The sequence below is a fragment of the Panthera pardus genome, unplaced genomic scaffold (genome assembly GCF_024362965.1).
Source record: "Panthera pardus isolate Hobbes unplaced genomic scaffold, ASM2436296v1 HiC_scaffold_6, whole genome shotgun sequence".
Lineage (NCBI taxonomy): Eukaryota > Metazoa > Chordata > Mammalia > Carnivora > Felidae > Panthera > Panthera pardus.
In genome coordinates this window covers 111,928,618-111,949,555 of record NW_026526991.1, presented here as the reverse complement: position 1 = coordinate 111,949,555, position 20,938 = coordinate 111,928,618, and the positions used below count along the sequence as shown (strand labels likewise).

General features: G+C 35.4%; 1 protein-coding gene across 4 annotated transcripts in view; it reads left to right on the top strand.

Annotated features, from left to right (window-relative positions):
* LOC109276311 (coiled-coil domain-containing protein 7-like) overlaps positions 1 to 20,938 on the top strand; it is a 270,114-nt gene that overhangs the window by 30,936 nt on the left and 218,240 nt on the right. For all 4 annotated transcript variants that reach the window (XR_008419683.1, XR_008419681.1, XR_008419682.1 and 1 more), the window contains 2 exons: positions 12,393 to 12,413; positions 12,748 to 12,780. Coding sequence is in view for 1 of the 4 variants with exons in the window: in XM_019465186.2 (XP_019320731.2) it covers positions 12,393 to 12,413; positions 12,748 to 12,780 (54 nt within the window). In the remaining 3 variants the exon portion in view is untranslated. The remainder of the gene's footprint in view (positions 1 to 12,392; positions 12,414 to 12,747; positions 12,781 to 20,938) is intronic.

The following is a 20,938-nucleotide window of genomic DNA, read 5'->3' as shown; positions in this document are numbered from 1 at the left end:
TTTTTGTGTATGGTGTAAGAAAGTAGTCTAGGTTCAATCTTCTGAATGTAGCTGTCCAGTTTTCCCAACACCATTTGCTGAAGAGACTGTCTTTATTCCATTGTATATTCTTTCCTGCCTTGTCACAAATTAGTTGGCCATACATTTGTGCGTATATTTCTGGGTTCTCTATTCTGTTTCTTTGGTCTATGTGTCTGTTTTTGTGCCAATATCATCCTGTCTTGATTCTTACAGCTTTGTAGTACAGACTAAAGTCTGGGATTGTGATGCCTTCCACTTTGGTTTTCTTTTTCAACACTACTTTGGCTTTTTGGGGTCTTTTCTAGTTCCATACAAATTTTAGCATTGTTCATTCTAGCTTTGAGAAGAATGCTGGTGCAATTTTGATAGGGATTGCATTGAATGTGTAGATTGCTTTGGGTAGTATTGACATTTTAGCAATATTTGAATGACAGCCTAGCTGGATACAGAATTCTTGGCTGTATATTTTTCCAGTTCAGCATGTTGAATATATCCTGCCACGCCTTTCTGGCCTGCCAAGTTTCTGTGGATGGGTCTGTTATGAACCTGGTCTGTCTTCCCTTATAGGTTAAGTACTTTTTTTCCATTGCTGCTTTCATAAATCTTTCCTTTTCTATGTATTTTGTGAATTTGATTATGATATGCCTTGTTTATGGTCAGTTTCTGTTGAAGCACAGGAGTTCTCTGTGCTTCTTGGTTTTGATGTCTGTGTCTTTCCCTAGGTTAGTTAGAAATGGCTTCCACTGTGATTTGCTCACATAGACCTTGTACCCCTTTTTCTCTCTCTGTATCTTCTGGGACTCCTATGATTTTGATGTTATTCCTTTTTAATGAGTCACTGGGTTCTCTGATTCTTATGTCGTGCTGTTTTGCCTTAGTTTTCCTCTTTTTTTCTGTTTCATTATTCTCCATAATTTCACCTTCTATATTGGTGATTCATGGCTCTGCTTCATCCGTCCTTGCTGCCATGACATCCATTCAAGATTGCATCTCAGTTTTACCATTTTTAATTTTGTCCTGACTAGATTTTACCCCTTTTTCTCTGCAGAAAGGGATTCTATGCTTTTTCAACCCCAGTTAGTATTCTTATTATTGTGATTCTAAATTCTAGTTCAGACATCTTCCTTATATCTGTGTTGATTAAGTCCCTGGCTGTCCTTTCTTCCTGTTCTTTCTTTTGGGATGAATTCCTTCATTTGGTCATTTTTGGAGGAAGAAAAAGAATTAATAACATAAAAATTTAAATTAAAAAATTAAAAACAACATAAACAGTTAAATAAAGGAAGCTAGATCCTAGTGTGTTTTCATCTGGTTATTGAAAGAAGCTTGATAGAATAGAGGAAAAAGGGAAAGAAAGAAAAGTAAGGAAATGTTTAAAAATTTTAGAAAAGTATATAATAGAATAAAATGAAATGAAGAAAGTAAAATAGAATAAAACATTTCCAAAAATAAAAAAATATAGTAAAAATTAAAAAAATTAAAAAGCAGAAAATAAAAATAAATTTTTTCTTTTTCTGTATCCAAGAATAAGAAAAGAAAAATAAATGAAACAAAAAAAAAGAAAACAGAATAAAGAAGTAATGAATAGATGGAGCAGCAAACAGAATGAAATCCCAATAAAATTACATCCAGTTTCCCCTAGAAGTCTAACTATGAAGCACTTTATAGTTCGTACACTAAGCAGGCAGACAGACTTGTGCTCTAGGGCCTGAGCTTGGTTGGCACAGTTGGATGAGGCTTGGTGTAATGGCTCTGTTCTCCCACTATGTGGCTCTGCTTAGGTGACTGGGGTGGATTGGTGTGGCATGCATGCATGGGAGAGGTTTAATTGATGTCACCCAGCTTCCCAGTCTCTGGTGTCAGAACTCTGTGTTCTCAACAACCAGTCATCAAGTACCCCTCCTTTGTCTCCAGCTTCCATCCACTTCCTGTTTCTACACTGTACATATCCAAACTGTCAGCCTGCCAGGTGACACCTTCCTCATGAATTATATCTCATATGGGGCTGTGTTTCCATACCCTTCACTTCTGAGAGCCCTGCAGCATCAACTCTGACCCTCTAGGGGACGCCCTTGCTGGGCAATGGCTGGCTGCCGGCTTGCCCCTGGGAACTTTTGTGTGGTCATGCTTTTGCAGTGGTTCAGAGATTGTGGATGGTGCCTACTTGCCCCAGAAAAAGTTCCTGTGATTGCATGGCAGCAGAGGTTCAGAGATTATGGCAAATGCAACACACAGCCAGTGCCAGGTTTCATCTGAAGCACCCTGGTGTCTTTGTTCCAATACCAGCAAACATGGCTGTTCTCTGGGGTCCGCTGGGACCTTTGCCTGTAGGCAGGCTCTGTGGCTTCTACCAAATTCCCTCCTGGCAGGGGAACCACTTCTCCCCATGTGGGCTGTAGACCCCTCGGACCTCACTGTCTGCTCCTGAGGATTCACCCTTCCCACCAGAGCTCCATCAGGTATTGAGCTGTGGAGTTTTTTCCAGACTCTGTGCTCCTCTGTTTATAGAGTGCTAATGGTATTGAAACCATCTCCTTTTTCCTTTCTCCCTTTCTTGTTCAGTCACTTGTGGGTATTTCCACTCTTTCTCTTTCTCTCCAGCTACTTTTGGGGGAGTGCTTTTCCTGCACTCTCCCCCCTTTTCTGTTTCCTCTATCTGCAAAAACAGCTCCCTATCCTCTGTGGCTTCTCTCTCCCCCAGCTCACCTCTCTGCTGTGTACCTATTGAATTCTGTGGCTCAAGTTATGCAGATTGTTGTGTTAATCCTCAGATCAATTTTCTAGCTGTGCAAAATTCAGTTTCATTCTTTTGCATATAGCTCTCCAGTCTTCCTAGCACCATTTATTGAAGAGAGTGTCTTTCCCTATTGTATATTCTTGCCTTCTTTGTTGTGAATTATTTGATCATATAAGCAGGGTTTATTTGTGGATTTTCTATTTTGTTCCATTGATCTATGAGTCTATTTTTCTGCCAGTATCATACTGTTTTCATTACTACAGCTCTGTAGTGTATCTTTTTTTTTTTTTTTTTCTTTAGAGAGAGAGAGAGAATGCAAGCAGTGAGAAGGGCACGGTGGGGGCGGGCGGGGGAGAGAGAGAGAGAGAGAGAGGGAGAGAGAATCTCAAGCAGGTTCCATACTCAGCATGGATTCTGATGTGGGACTCGATCCCACAACACTGAGATCATCACTGAGCAGAAATTAAGAGTTTGAGCAGAAATTAAGTTAGATGGTCAACCAACTGAGCTACCCAGCTGCCCCACTTTGTAGTGTATCATGAAATCTGGACTTCTGATACCTCCAGCTTTGTTTTTCTTTTTCAAGATTGCATTGGCTATTTGCAGTCTTTGTGGTTCTATATAAATTTTGGGATTATTTATTCTAGTTTTGTGAAAATGCTAGTATGTTAGTATTTTGATAGGGATTGCGTTGACTCTGCAGATTGCTTTGGGTAGTATGGACATTTTAAGAATATTAAATCTTTCAATCCATTAGCATGGAATATCTTTACATTTGTTTGCGTCATCTTCCATTTCTTTCATAAGTGTTTTATAGTTTTCAGAGTACATGTCTTTCACCACCTTTGTTAAATTTATTCCTAGGTATTTAGTTTTTGTTTTGGTATAATTGTAAGTTCTCTTAACTTCTCCTTCTGCTAATTTCTATAAGTTTATAGAAATGAAACAGATTTCTGAGTATTATTTTTATACACTACAATGTTACTGAATTAATTTTTTATTTCTAATAATTCTAATAGTTTAGAGTTTTCTGTGTGTATTATTATGCCATATGGAAATAATGAGTTTAACTTCTTCCTTACCAAAATGGATGCCTTGCATTTTTTTTTTTCTTGCCTGATTGCTATAGCTAACACTTCTTTCTATGTTGAACAATAGTGGTGAGAGTAGACATCCTATTTTGTTCCTGACCTTAAGGGAAAAGCTCCAAATTTTTCCTCATTGAGTATGATGTTAGCCATTTAAAAAATTTTAATATCTATTTATTTTGAGAGTGGGGAGGGGCAGAGAGGAGAGAGAGAATCCCAAACAGGTTCCATGCCTGATGCGGGGCTCAATCTCACAAACTGTGAGGTCATGATCTGAGCCAAAATCAAGAGTTGGTTGCTTAACTGACTGAGCCACTCAGGTTCCCTGGCCCTGTTTTTTTTTTTTCCCTTTTCTTTTTCCTTTTTTTTAACTATATGGCCTTTGTTATGTTGATGTATGTTTCTTCTAAACCCACTTTATTGAGAGTTTATCACCAATGGCTGTTGATTTTTGTCAGATGCTTTTCCTGCACCTATTGGGATGATCATATGGATTTTAATCCTTCTCTTTTGTTGATATGAAGTTTCACATTGATTTGCAAATTTGAACCATTCTTGCACCCCCAGAATAAATTCCTCTTGATCACAGTGAATGATCCTTTTAATGTATTGTTGAATGTGGTTTGCCTGTATTTTGCTGAGGATTTTTCCATCTATGTTCATCAGAGATATTGACCTATAGTTTTTTTATTTGTGGTGTCCTTGTCTGATTTTGATATTAGAATAATGTTGGCCTTATAAAGTGAATTTGGGGACTTTCCTTTTTTTTTTTTTCTATTTTTTGAAATAGTATGAGAATAAGTACTATTCTTTAAGTGCTTGGCAGAATTCACCTATAAATGTGTCTAGTCCTAGACTTTTATTTTTTTGGCAATTTTTTGATTACTGATTCAATTTCATTACTAGTATACTAGTAATTGGCCTTCAGATTTTCTATCTTCCTGATTCAATTTCTAAGAATTTATTTATTTCTTTTAGGTTGTCCAATTTGCTGATGTATAATTTTTCATCGTTTTCTCTTATATTGCATTATATTTCTGTGGTGTAAGCTGTTTATTCTCTTTTGTTTCTGATTTTATTTGAGTTTTTCTTTTTTTTTTTTTTCCTTGATGAGTCTGGCTAAGGGCTTATCAATTTTGTTTATCTTTTTAACGAACCGGCTCTTGGTTTCATTCATTGATCTTTTCCTTTTTAAGAAGTCTTATGTTATTTATTTGTACTCTGATCTTATTATTTTCTTACTTTTAATCTCTTTGGGCTTTGTTTGTTCTTTTCCTAGTTCATTTTAATGTAAGGTTAGATTGCTTTTGAGCTTTTTCTTGTTTCTTGAGGTAGGCCTGTGTTGCTAACTATCTCCCTCTTAATACTGATTTTGCTGTGTCCCAAAGATTTTGGGCAATTGTGTTTTCATTTGTCTCCATATATTTCTACATTTTTCTTTGATTTCTTCATTGACTCATTGGTTGTTTAGTAGCCTGTTGTTTAGCCTTTACATGTTCGTGTTCTTTTCAGTGTCTTATGATTGATTTCTAGTTTCATACCACTCTGGTTGAAAAAGATGCATGGTATGATTTCAGTATTTTAAAATTTATTCAGACTTGTTTTGTGTCATATGTTAATATGATGTCTTCTGGAGAATGTTCCATGTGCACTTGAGAAGAATATGTATTTTGTTATTTTGGATGGAATGTTCTTTATATATGTGTTATGTCCAACTAGTCTAATGTGTCATCCAGAGATTCTGTTTCCATATTGATTTTCTACCTGAATGATCTATCCATTGATGTAAGTGAGATGTTAAAGTCTCCTCCTATTAATGTATTATAATCAGTTTCTCCCTTTATGTCTGTCAATATTTGCTTTACATATTTATGTGCTCTAATATTGGGTGCATTGATATTTATAATTGTTATATTCTCTTGTTTGATTGTTCTCTTTATTTTATTATTATGTAATGCCCTTTTTGTATTTTATTAGTCTTTGTTTAAAACTATTTTATCTGATGTAAATATTACTTCTTGTTTTGCTTCCATTTGTATGGTTAATATTTTTCCATCACTTCACTTTTAGTCTGCATGTGTCTTTGGGTCTGAGTTGAGTCTTTTATAGGCAACATGTAGATGGTTCTTTTATTTTTTTTAATCCATTATGCCACCCTATGTCTTTGATTGAAGAATTAGGCCATTTATATTTAAAGTAATTATTGATAGGTATGTACTTATTGTCATTTAATTAATTAATTAATTAATTATATTTATTTAATTTTTAAAATTTATTTAATTTTTTTGTAGTTCTTCTCTGCTTCATTCTTCTCTTTCTCTCTTTCTTTGTGATTTATGAGTTTCTCTAGTGTTACATTTGGTTTCTTTCTCTTTTTTTCTGTATCTTTTATAGATTTTGGGTTTGTGGTTAGCATGAAGTTCATATATAACATCTTAAGTACATAACAGTCTCTATTAAGTGGCCAGTCATTTAAGTCAAACACATTCTAAAAAACTTCTTTTTGTTCTTTTTTACTCCCTCCTTTGCAGTTTATGTATATGATGTCATATTTTAAATTTTTTATCCATAATTTTCTTACACTTAATTATGGCATTATCTTTTCTTAAGTTCTCCTTCATTTTTGAAGTATAATCTTGCCAGGTATGTAACACTTGGCATATAGTATTCTTTTCTTAATTGCATTTAAAATATGCCATCACGCTACCTTCTGATGTCCATAGTTTCTGAGAAGAAAACAGTTGTTAATCTTATTAAAGATCTCTTGTTCATTTTACTTCATATAAATACCTACTTACATGTCAAATTTGGGGAGATTTGTTCTTAGGGATTTCTGCTCTGGGAATTTATAATTCTCAGTATCACCTGTCTGTCTCTTCTATTTTTGATGCTGTGATTTGCTCTGTGACCTCAATTTTGTGATGGACATAAGATGAATCGTTGATTTTCAGTTCATTCAGCTTTTATTGTTAGGACAGAGTGATTGATATGACTCCTTGCAATCCAGATTGGATATCAGAAATTTGAACTATTTATTTGAGGGGTGCCTTGGTGGATCAGTTGGTTGAGTGTCCAACTCACCTCAGGTCATGATTGCAGGGTCATATCAAGCTCCTCTGCCCCTCTCTCCTGCTCGTTCTCTCTCTCTCTCTCCCTCTAAAATAAACAAAACAATAAAAATAAACTATCTTGAAGATCTGTATTCTTTGATATATTTCATCTCTCAAGTTTCTGTGCCTTTAGCTTGTGGTCAGGTAGTATATTTGACAAAGATTTTCTTATATGCCTTGAGCCACAAAAAATAAAAGGAGAAAAACATTTTTCCTGTTCCTTTAAGTTTAGATCTGTGTTGGGACCCTCCTTCAAAACTTAGCTAAGCTGTTTACAAATCTTGAGTTAGCCTTCATTTTTTGTTTGCGTTGAGCTAAAGATAAGCCGGAGGTGAAAGTTTAGTGTCACTCAGATATTTTGTGAGCATGAATCCTGGCCAGGGTAAGTATGTGGCTCACTAGATTCCTCTTATATATGGGATCTTTTCAAAATCCTTATTTTCCAAAGTTACTGTTGCTATAGCTTTTTCTTCTAGGATTTTGACATGTATATTATTTGCCACAACTGCAATCTTTTTCTACAGGGAGCAGTGGCTTGTTCATTTTCCTTTCAGTGTTTTTGAGTAATTCCCTCCACTCAGCTGTTTGTTTGTTTGTTTTTTGCCATGAGAGAGTTCTGAGCTAGATGAAACAAAGGCAAAAGCTGCAAGTCCTTCAGAGAACCCTCAGAAAGGTCGAAACAGACAAACAAAGTTCCTTGGCAATAGATCTTTGTTTCCTCTAGAACCACATACCCAAATCAGAAATGGAGGTTGTCAACTTTATGACTACCATTGTACTAGGGGAGGGCAAGACTGTTGAAATGTCACAAAGTTCTCCTACAGTGTGTAAGTCACATTTTAATTTATTCAGCATTACTTGGTTCCTGTAAAGCCTTGACTATTTTTCAGAGTTCTGAAAACTTGGTCATGACAGTTTTTGCTCATGTTTTCATGTTTCCATGTAGGATAGGCCCTTTGAGTTCCCTATTCTACCATTTTTGCTGTCATCACTCTCTAAATACCCAAAATAGGTCTTATTTGATGCAAATTTACAACTGATTCTGGATTTTATATAGAAGTTCAATGGGTCAAGAATAGACAAATGAGGTCTGAGGAAAAAGAACAAAATGAGACAATTTGCCCTAGCAGATATCAAAACTTGTTATAAAGCTATATTTATTATAATTGTGTACTTTTGGTGCAAGACTAGATAGACCAATGGAATTGAATAAAAACTCAGAAATAGATCCTTTCATATATGGAATATGTTACTAATGACCTCCAGTACAGTACATAATCCCCCATTATCTGTGGATTTGTGGAGGATATGTTCTCAGATCCCCAGTGGGATGCCTACATGGATAGTACATACATACACACACACACACATACACATATACATACATCCACACATACATGCTGTGTGTTATGCTATACATGCATACCTATGATAAAGTTAAATTTATAAATTAGGAACAGTAAGAGAGTAACAACAACTATTAATAAATTAGGGCACATAACAATAACAATTATGTGAATGAGGTCTCTAAAAATATCTTATTATACTGTATTTAACCCTTTCTCTTATAATTGAGATAATAAAATATCTACTTAATGAGATGCAGTGAGGTGAATGATATAGGCATTATGACATACTGTAAGACTACTGTTGACTTTCTGATGATATGTCAGAAGCAGGGATATCTGCTTCTGGACAGTGGTTGACCAAAGGTAACTGAAACTGGAAAGTGAAACTGTAGGCAAGGAGAGGATTACTGTATAATAAATGGCTCTGGGATAACGAAAAGACAAAAGTTGATCCCTACTTTATAGTATATATAAAAAAAACCATTTTGTGATGAATTAAAGACCGAAATGTAGAAGAAAAAACCAAAAATATTTAGAAACAATATTTAGAGACTGTCTTTATGACCTAGAGAAATGAATAATTACAAGATTAAATATGTCATAAAAAGAAAGTTGGATAAATCCAACTATATTAAAATTAAAACCTCTATTGTATAAAGATTCATAAAGAGATGTACAAGAGAAGGTTCAAATAGGGGAAAGTGCTTAGATAACATATAAGTGACAAGGGATTATCCAGAATATATAAATAACATTTATTTATAATAAGTATAAGATAAATCAATAGAAAATGCTCAAGGGAAATAAAAAGGCATTTCACACAGAAGGAAATACAAATAGCCTATAAATATATCAAAATATATTCTACCCTTTTAGAAAATTTTAGCAACTAAGGCATGTTGTTTTGGTATGTTAATTTCATAGGAAAAAATAAAATGTTTGTTGGCTTTTAAAGTTTTATAAAACCCTTCCATTGAGTGTACATTTTTTTCTAGTGCTTTCCTATATTGCTCTACCTTTTCCCAAATAGTCCTCTTGTTAATACTTATATTAATTTTTCTCCCCTTCATTTATACTTCAGTTTGAATTCTGCCCCCAATGTCCCATGAACTAGTCCTGTAATGATAGTAATGACTGCTTCCCCCTAACTCCATGGTGTTAAATTCATTGTTCATGACTCTTGACAACTCCGCAAATATAACTCTGTTGAACATTTTGTTCTTCTTGAAATGTTCTTCTCTTGGTTTCAGTGACACACTATGCCTATCTGAATGTTAGTTACAGCTTATTATTTCACTTAAAAAATATTATGCCATCTTTTCATTAGGAAGCTTTTTATTACAGTGGCATTGAGAGCCAGCCCCATTAATAGTTTTTTGAGTAGGGTATTTACTCTGATGGCTAACAGACACATGAAAAGGTACTCACTATCAGTCATCATCAGAGAAATATGAATCAAAACTATGAGATACACCTATCAGAATGGCTAAAATTTAATAACACAGGAAACAACAGACGTTGGCAAAGATGCAGAGAAAGGAAAACCCTCCTACACTGTTGGTGGGAATGCAAACTGATGTAGCCACTCTGGAAACAGTATAGAGGTCCCTCAAAAAGTTAAACATAGAACTACCCCAATATCTAGTGATTGAACTACTAGGTATTTACCCAAAGACTATGAAAATACTAATTCAATGGGATACATGCACCCTGATATTTATGTTATAGCAGCAATATATCAACACTAGCCAAATTATGGAAAGAGCCCAAGTGTCCATTAACTGATGAATGGATAAAGAATTTGTGGTATACACACACAGACACACACACACACACACACACACACACACATAATGGGATATTAGCCATCAAAAAAATGAAATCTTGCCATTGGCAATGACATGGATGGAGCTAGGGAGTATTATGCTAAATGAAATGTCAGAGAAAGGCGAATGCCATATGATTTCAGTCATGTGGAATTTCAGAAACAAAACAGATGAACATAGGGGGGAGAAAGAGGCAAACCATAAAACAGAGTCAATTATAATTTTTTTAAGTTTATTAATTTTAAGAGAAAGAGAGAAAGAGTGAGAGTGAGCATGAGCAGAGAGAGAGAGGGAGAATGAGAATCCCAGGCAGGATCTATGCTGCCAGTGCAGAGCCTGATGCTGGGCTCAGTCTCATGAGCTGTGTGATCATAACCTGAGCCAAAATCAAAGGTTGTTCTCTTTAAGCAACTGAACCAACCAGGCATCCCAGACTCCTAACTATTGAGAGCAAACTGAGGGTTGCTGGAGAGGAGGTGGGTGCGGTGATGATGGTTTAAATGGATGATGGGTATTAAGGAGGACACTTGTGATGAGCACTGGGTGTTACATGTAAGTGATGAATCACTAAATCTACCCTGAAACTAATATTGCACAATATGTTAACTAACTGGAATTTAAATAAAAACTTGAAACAAACAAAAGAGTAAGGTATATACTGATTACCTTCCCTATAGTTTTTTCTTACATTTACTTTTCTAAGAATAAATTTTATTGTTGTTTGTTAGGTTAGAATGTGTGGTGAAATCATTTGGGAGCCTTTGAATTTCTGAAAACAGTTTCATTTTGGCTTCACACTTAAATGATAAATAAAATTAGAATAGAAGTTTAATATTTTTCCTGGGAACTTTATATACGTTCCTCTACATTTTCATAGAATTTTCGTTTTCTGTTTAGTGTTTGTGTAAAATTGATTTTCCTCACTTCTGGTCAGTTTTCATTCTCCACTTTTATCAGTAGTGTTCTAGGTTCAGCATTACTAAAACTGAAGATGTAGGTTTCCTCAGTAGTTGAGAAAGTCTTTGTTCTCTGGGCTTTTAGTGGTTTAAATAATTGTTGGACTCTGGCTGTAATGAATGAGTGAATTGATATATGATGGTTTCCTATCATCTTCTGAGATAGGAAAGGAGGTTTTGAGAACCTTGGAATCTCTTGATAGTGGAAAGAATGAGTTTATTCCAAGGTAGTGTGCCTCAGTGAACATTAGTTTCTAAATCCTTATGCAACTAAAAATGTTTCTCTTCAGACATGGATATTTATTTACTTTGGTATTTTTTGTTGAGGATCTCAGCCCTTTTTGCTTAGATTTTTGATTTCTTATTATTTAGCACAGTGATTCTCAAACTTTAGCATGCAATGGAATCAATTGGAGGGCCAGTTAAAACACAAATTGCTGGCCCTACTCCCAGAGTTTTTGATTCAGTTGGCTGGGATGAGGCCTAAGAATTTACATTACTAACAAATATGATTGTTTAGGTGATGCTGATGCTCTTGGTTTGGGGACTACACTTTTTGAACTATTGATTTAGTGTTAGTATGGCAAAAAAAATTTTTAGACTAGTCTGATTTTTCACTTAAGTAACTTTTTTTTCCTGCTCTAATGAATGTACTAATTTTTTTTTAACAATGTAATTCAGAACTTTTATCTGGATGTGATAGAATGGCCTTTTGTGGGTGTGTTTCAAATGTAATCATTTGAACATTATATTTTCTAAGTGGTAAATATTGGTATTTAGGATTGTGTGATTCATTTTGGATATTCAGTTTCTGTCACAGTCTCCCAGACCAGTTGTATGCATTTCCTATTAAAAATATCAAGTAGTAATATAATATTTTGTATCTCAATTTTTAGGCCCTTCAACAGAGCAAGTTTTACTGAAGAGATAATGTTCTTATGATAATGCTTTTCATTATTATACTCTATGCTTTATGAAAAAAATCTCTTCCAAGAGGAATCTTAATTTTATTCCTTATTTATATTAACTAATATATGAAATAAAAAATGTACATTATTTTTGGGTATCATACTATATATCTATAATGGTGGACAGTTTTCTAGAACTGAGTTGTCTATGCATGATGTGCTAAAAACTATATCTGTAATTATAAAAATGTTATCTTGGATTGTAGATTTACAGTTTTATTTTAATAATTTGTATATTTTTCTTATTGAAAATTATAGAGAATTAAATAGTTTATCATATCATAACATAGTGAATAATTTTATATTTAAATGTTTTAATTAAAACTTTATTTTCCAGATTTTGGAATCTCTTTTTAAGGTATGTTCAATATATTACAGTTTAAGCCTACTGAAATTATAATACAGAAATATACACTAATGAAGAAGAGGTTTCTAAGTTTTGAGGAAGTAAAAAGAACTCCCAAACTTGCAACTATATAAATTTTAAAATGTTATATTCCAGTTGTATGTTGCATTAGCCCAATTCTGAACCCTAGGATAAATGATGTTTAGTTCATGGCTAATATTTGATAGATGAAGTACACACACACACACACCCACCCACCCACACACACACACACCTGTACCCACCCACATGTTTGAATAACTTGTCAATAAGTATTTCTTTCTTTCTTTCTTTCTTTTTTTTAAAGTGGTTTCAGCTACAGGTCAATCAGATGGAGGAGGTAAGTATAACATTTCTTAATTGTGAATTAAATTGATATTTTGTCTCATTTGAAAATCAATTTGAAATTAGTTAAGATTTTTTGAATAACTATTGTTTATAATCTTTTGACTTAGGTAGAGAAGGAACAAAAGGTTAGAATAAAATGTTTCTCCTTGATTACGCACTATATTCCTGCATGTATCTGAGATGCTCTGAGTTTGACACATTCTTTCTCTTAAAAATAAATAATGGAAATTTAATTATCATTCTTTCCTAATTTATGTAAAAGAGTAAGTGACAAGGAAAAACTTATATCAGCTTAAACCTTTCTCCTGTATTTAAAAAACATGTATGATATTATAATATGCTTACTTATACAATTTTATATTGGTTTTATTTAAATTTAATGGTATTTTCATGATTTTTTTTATACTTTAGATTTTCAGATGTTTTATGACCATTTTGAAAACTATCGGTCTCTAACCTTAAGGGTTTTTAATTCCATTTTGGGAAAGACTTTATGCTGTTTTTTTTAAGTTTATTTATTTATTTTGAAAGAGAGAGGGAGCATGAGTGGAGGAGAGGAAGAGAGAGAGAGAGGAAGAGAGAGAATCCCAAGTAGGCTCCACACTGTCAGTGCAGAGCCAGACGTGGGGCTTGAACCCACGAACTGTCAGATCATGACTTGAGCTGAAGCTGGATGCTTAACCGACTGAGCCACTGAGTCGCCCCCAGGAAACTCATTCTTGAACTAAAAATTTCTGACTTATCAATTATTGCTTTAAATACTATTCTGGCCATTCTTTGACTTCATCAAGACTACTGGTTCATTCATTCCTTTACCTTCCTGCAGTATTTTTTAGCTTAGACAGTAGGTACTTAATCACAGTGAATTTTTCTTTTTAGCTTAGACAGTAGGTACTTAATCACAGTGAATTTCTTAACTTCCTAATATTGTTTACCTCTTTCTCTTTTCATTGCATTTGTCTAACAAAACTTAAACTTGAATAAATGCAAATATTTACTTTTTGGGCCTTTAGCTTAGTTGTAAAACAATGATGAAGAAAGTGACATGATTATTCAGACATAATTATTTTGAATATTGCCTGGCAATTCTATTGCATTTCTGAAATGAATTTCAATCCTTTTCAGCCATCATCTCAAACCTATATTCCCTCAGTCCCATTTTCATTTACACTCTCAATGAGTCACTTGAAATGCCTGATATATAAGCCACCGGTTAGAACTCCTAAATTACCAAACAGCTTATTTAAATCCATGCTCATTCACTCCTCCTTTCTTCTTTCTTCTTATTAAACAAATATTGTTCCTCTTCTTACATAAGACTCATTCTTTTACTTGTTTTGGATCTTATCTTAAGAAATTGATTAATCATTCTCACATATTAAACTTTTCCTAACCAATTGTGTTCTTCCTTTCAGGTTTTAAATATACTCATGTCTCTCTAATTTGATGCCACATTCCCTCCAATTACTGGCCTATTTCTTTTTTGCCCTTCATAACCAATCTTTAAAAAAAATTGTATGCAAATTTACTCATAAGGGAAATAGTTATTACATTACTGTTGGGTGACTCGGTTAAGCATCTGACTTCGTCTCAGGTCATGATCTCATGGTTCATGGGTTTGAGCCCCATGTTGGGCTCTGTGCTGACAGCTCAGAGCCTTGAGCCTGCTTTGGGTTCTGTGTCTCCCTCTCTCTGCCCCTTCCCTGCTCACGCTCTGTCTCTCTCTCTCTCTCTCTCTCTCTGTCAAGAATAAATAAACATTAAAAAAATTATTGTTTTTTTTAAATAAAGGCAAAATCAAAGATTTATAAAAGTGAGGAGAGGAAAAGCCTTGAAGATAGTTGAGGGACAATAAAACTAGTTGAGTCTTTTATAAAAAAAATTATTAGCTGATAAATTGGCATCTAGTGAAGAGGTTAATCTGGATGTTCTCTCCTTGAAAGAGCCAACTAGGGCTATCAAAAATAATTGGGGTTTTTGTGGATTTTCTATAAAAACTTAACAGTTTAGCTGAGGGCCATACTTTGAAACTTCAGAGCTCATTTTTTGGCATCAATTTATTATATATACTCTTTTCTTCCAAAGCATTTCTCAGCCTACCCTGATTAGATTCTCTCTCCATAATAAAGAAAACATTCTGTTTGGTTCTATGAAACTTTTATATTGTCAAATTCAATAGGAATTTTCTTTACCTTAGCTATACTTGACATTGTCAATCATTTCGTCATTTTTAAAACACTATTTCTTTGACTTTTGTGAATTACGCTTTCTTGGCTACTGTTTTACCTCTTTAGCTGTTTCCTTTTTAGAACCACCTTTATTTTATAACCAATAAATATTTGAGCGCCTTGAGATTTCATTCTATATCCTCCTTTTATTTTCTTTACTTTAAACTTACCCCCTAGGCAACCACAACTGGTTTTTCAATTTAAGTGTTACGTTTATACTGGTAATTTAGAAATGTACACTTCTTGCTCAAAATCATCCTCTGAACTCCAGATGGGTATATAATTGCCTACTAGACTATTTCACCTCACACCCAATGAATCAAAACCAATAATTTTTTTACCCTTAAACTTACACTTCTTCCAGTGTTCCCTGTCTCAGTGAATGGTAGTAATATCTATCCAGTTGGGTAAAACAGAAATGTGGCGATTAACCTTGACAACTTGATTTCTTAATATTCAATACATTCCTGAGTCCTTTTGATTTTATGTCCTAAATAGCTTTCATATATGTTGATCTTTCTCTGTATCTACTATTTACACTTTAGTGCCAGTTACCATCATTTCCAGTATTTCTGAAATCCTGGTGTATGCATTCATATTCACAAGGAGGAACCTTTAGTATAGAACTAAACTTCTGATCTAGAATTCCAAATTTTTCAGTTTTTAAATCCATAATTAATTATTATGAATAATTACTAAATTTGGTGTGTATTAGATACATTGCCAATGTGTTTGTATTATCTTATGACTTTTGATGAATGGTTTCTTAAATATGTTTGATGGATCATGTTTAAGTATTACCCAAGATACCTGTTCCAAATGCCCATTTCAGAACTCCATGTCAGAGTTCCTGAATTAAAGTTCTTTTTGTATGTGTATAGGTTAGCAATATGCCTTTTTAATAGGAATTCTTTAAAAAATTTTTTTATTCTTTATTTTTGAGAGAGAGACAGTGAGACAGAGTGCGAGTGGGGGAGGAACAGAGAGAGGGAGACACAGAATCCAAAGCGGGATCCAGGCTCTGAGCTGTCAGCACAGAGCCTGACGTGGGGCTCGAACTCATAAACCACAAGATCATGACCTGAGCCAAAGTTGGATGCTCAACTGACTGAGCAACCCAGGCGCCCCTTAATAGGATTTCTTAGAGGATTATTATGTATACTAACATTTGAGAATCTTGGAATAATCTTGTTTTTATTGCTGACACATTTTATTGATAGTACATGCTGGTGAGGCTAATGCCTGCGGTCATGTTACATCAACAGAGATACATGTTGAAGCCTTCAGAATGTGTGGTGAGCTGCACTAGAGAAATGTAGGATTAGCACATAGGCTATGTGGTTCTGCTGGAACCTGTGCCAAGTAGGTGTCTTTGATGAAATCTTGTAGCTGATAATCTCATTGTCTATTCCATATTCCTTTAGTTCTGTGATATCATCTCTTCTCCCAGAAAGGACTCATGTTTAAATTGAATTCTTAACAGGAAATGCAATGTATCAGTTAGGGTCTAATCAAAAGATAAAAACTACACTGTAATTTGAATAGGGAAAGTTCAATATAAAGAATTACTAATATAGGAGAATCCCTACCAAGAGGTAAAGGCAACTCTAAAGAATATAGGGATAGAAGATATAAGGAACAGCCTCTATTGATAGGATGGAAGCAAAGTACTTAAAGAAGGAACAAATCTTAATACCCCCATCCTTACCCTGTCCCTAACCCAGGGCTAAAGTCCAGAACTTGTGAAGAAGGAGCAGCTGTCATCACTGAGTTTTCTGGGGTGCCATAGTGGTGGAACCAGGACTTACTGGGAAGCTGGTCATAAGGGTGATACATTGGGAAGCCATCCTCTCTGGTACTGGGGAAAGCCATCTTCTGGAGAGGTGCTGTTCCTTTTGCTGTCTCCAAGGGTGGTATGCTGGAAAGATTCCTGAAGGGGTTTCTGCACTGGTAGATTTTGTAAGAAGTTCTAGGAGAAGCTGCCTGAGGGAATGAGCCATGCCAGGGACCTTGTGAGGAAGACACCTATGGGGTGGTGCTATTGTAACTTTTTGGAGGTGAGCTCTACTAGGTATACTATGCAGTGCCCTAGGATTAAGCAGAGAGAGATGACAGAACTAGGAACAAAGCTGCTTCTTTTTGTAGTGTCTAGAACCCTCCATTGATAAAGGTTAACATGCTACCTGTCAGAAATGTTCCACTATTGTAAGCACAGCAATGAAGAATGGATTTTTAATTAAAAAAATTTTTTTACGTTTATTTATTATTGAGAGACAGAGACAGAGCATGAGCAGGGGAGGGGCAGAGAGAGGAGGAGACACAGAATCCTAAACAGGCTCTAGGCTCTGAGCTGTTAGCACAGAGCCTGACGTGGGCCTCAAACCCACAAACCGCAAGATCATGACTTGAGCTGAAGTCAGATGCTTAACCAACTGAGCCACCCAGGTGCCCCGATTTTTAATTTTTTTTTAAGTTTATTTATTTTGAGAAAGAGAGAGAGGGAGAGAATGAGAGAATGAACAGGGGAGGGGCAGAGAGAGAGGGAGATAGAGAATCCCAAGCAGGCTCCACACCATCAGTGCAGAACCCGATGTGGGGCTCAAACCCATGAACTGCAAGATCATGACCTGAGCTGAAATCAAGAGCTAGTTATTTAACCGACTGAGCCACCCAGGCATCCCTAATTTTTTTAATGTTTATTTGCTTTTGAGAGAGACAGAGTGTGAGTGGGGGAGGGGCAGAGAGAGAGGGAGACAGACTCCGAAGCAGGCTCCAGGCTCTAGGCTCTGAGCTGTCAGCACAGAGCTCAACGTGGGGCTCAAACCCATGAACTGTGAGATCATGACCTGAGATGAAGTCGGACGCTTAAACTGACTGAACCACCCAGGTGCCCCAAGAATGGATTTTTATTTTATTTTATTTTTTATTATTTTTTAGTACAATATATTTTATTATATTATTATGAAGCCCTTGTTTTACCAGCCTATTCAGTGGAGACAGCAAAACTGGACAGTCAAGCTTTTGAAGATATATAAGAATCCTCTTTTTAAAAAATGTTTATTTAAATTTTATGAATTCTTTATTTTTTTAATTTATTTTTTAAAAATTTATTTATATAATGTGTTCTTATCTTATTTGGTCATTCTTTATATATAATTTATTGTCAAGTTAGCTAACACACAGTGTATACAGTGTGCTCCTGACTTCAGGGGGAGATTCCTGTAATTCATCACTTACATACAATACCCAGTGCTCATCCCAACAAGTGCCTTCCTCAATGCTCATCACCCATTTTTCTCACCCACCTAACCCCCCCACCCCCATCAACCCTCAGTTTGTTTTCTGTATTTAAGAGTCTTACGGTTTCCCCCCCTCTCTGTAACTATTTTTTTTCTTTCCCTTCTCCCATGGTCTTCTATTAAGTTTCTCAGATTCCACATATGAGTGAAAACATGGTATCCATCTTTCTCCTGACTTATTTCACTTAGCATAATACCCTCCAGTTCCATCCATGTTGTTGTGAATGGCAAGATTTCATTCTTCTTCATTGCTGAGTAGTAGTCCATTGTATATGTACACCACGTCTTCTTTTTCCATTCATCAGTTTATGGACATTTGGGCTCTTTCCATAATATGCTATTGTTGATAGTCCTGTGGTAAACGTTGGGGTACATGTGCCCCTATGAATCAGCACTCCTCTATCCTTTGGATAAATTCCCAGTAGTGCAATTGCTGGGTCATAGGGTAGTTCTATTTTTAATTTTTTGAGTAATCTTCACACTGTTTTCCAGTTTGCATTCCCACCAACAGTGCAAGAGGGTTCCCATTTCTCCACATTCTTGCCAACATGTGTTGTTTCCTGAGTTGTTAATTTTAGCCACTCTGACTGGTGTAGTTTTGATATATATTTCCCTGATTATTAGTGATGTTGGACATCTTTTCATGTGTCTGCTAGCCATCTGGAAGTCTTCTTCAGAAAGTGTCTATTCACGTCTTCTTCCCTGGAATAAGTTTCATCCTTCTTCACTGGATTATTTGTTTTTGGATGTTGAGTTTGGTAAATTCTTTAAAGATTTTGGATACTAACCCTTTATCTGATGTGTCATTTGCAAATATTTTCTCCCATTCCACTGGTTGCCTTTTAGTTTTGTTGATTCTTTCCTTTGCTGTGCAGAAGCTTTTTTTTTTTATTGATGAGCTACCAATAGTTCATTTTTGCTTTTATTTCCCTTGCCCTCAGAGACATGTCAAATAAGATGTTGCTGTGGCCGCGGTCAAAGAGGTTGTTGCCTGTTTTCTCCTGTAGGGGTTTTGATGATTTCCTGTCTCACGTTTAGGTCTTTCATCCATTTGAATTTATTTTTGTGTATTGTGGAAGAGAATGTTCCAGTTTCATCCTTCTGCATGTTGCTGTCCAGTTCTCTCAGAATCTTGCTAAAGAGACTATCTTTTTTCCATTGGATACCCTTTCCTGCTTTGTCGAAGATTAGTTGGCCATACATTTTTGGGTCCAGTTCTGGGTTTTCTGTTGTATTCTATTGGTCTATGTGTCTGTTTTTGTGCCAATACCATACTGTCTTGATGACTACAGCTTTGTAGTACAGGCTAAGGTCTTGGATTGTGATGCCTCCCCCTATGTTTTTCTTTTTCAACATTACTTTGGCTTTTCAGGGTCTTTTCTGGTTGCATACAAATTTTAGGATTGTTCTAGCTCTGAAAAGAATGCTGGTGCTATTTTGATTGTGTATTGAATGTGTAAATTGCTCTGGGTAGTATGGACACTTTAACAATGTTTGTTCTTGCAATCCATGAGCAGGGAATATTTTTCCATTTCTTTGTGTCTTCAATTTCTTTCACAAGTGTTCCTTAATTTTCATAGTACAGATCCTTTACTTCTTTGGTTAGGTTTATTCCCAGGTATTTTATGGTTCCTGGTGCAATTGTAAATAGATCAGTTTCTTTATTTCTCTTTCCAATGCTTCATTATTGGCGTATAGAAATGAGACCGATTTCTGTACATTGATTTTATATCCTGCAAGTTTGCTGAATTCACGTACCAGTTCTAGCAGCTTTTTGGTGGAGTCTTTTGGGTTTTCCATGTAGAGTATCATGTCATCTGCAAAAAGTGAAAGGTTGACTTCTTCTTTGCCAATTTAGATGCCTTTTATTTCATTTTGTTGTCTGTTGTAGCTAGGACTTCCAACACTATGTTAAACAACATTGGTGAGGGGCGCCTGGGTGGCTCAGTCGGTTAAGCGTCTGACTTCAGCTCAGGTCATGACCTCATGGTTTGTGAGTTCAAGCCCTGTGTCAGGCTCTGTGCTGACAGCTCAGAGTCTGGAGCCTGCTTCAGATTCTGTGTCTCCTTCTCTCTCTGCCGCTCCCCAACTTGTGCTCTCTCTATGTCTCTCAAAAAATAAATAAATGTAAAAAAAAAAATTAAAAAAAACCCCAACATTGGTGAGAGTGGACATCCCTGTCATTTTCCTGACCTCAGGGAGAAAGCTCTCAATTTTTCCCCATTGAGGATGATATTAGCTGTGGGCTTTTCATATATGGCTTTTATGATGTTAAGGTATGTTCCTTCTATCCCAACCTTTTGGGGGTTTTTATAAAGAAAGGATGCTGTATTTTGTCAAATGTTTTTTCTGCATCTATTGACAGGATCATATCGTTCTTATCCTTTCTTCTATTAATGTGATGTATCACATTGATTGATTTGAAAATATTGAACCAGCCCTGTAGCCCAGGAATGAATCCCACTTGATCCTGGTGAATAATTCTTTTTAATATACTGTTGAATGCAATTTGCTAGTGTCTTGTTGAGAATTTTACATCCATTTTCATCAGAGATATTGGCCTGTAATTCTCCTTTTTTGTGGGGTCTCTGTCTAGTTTGGGAATCAAGGTAATGCTGGCTTC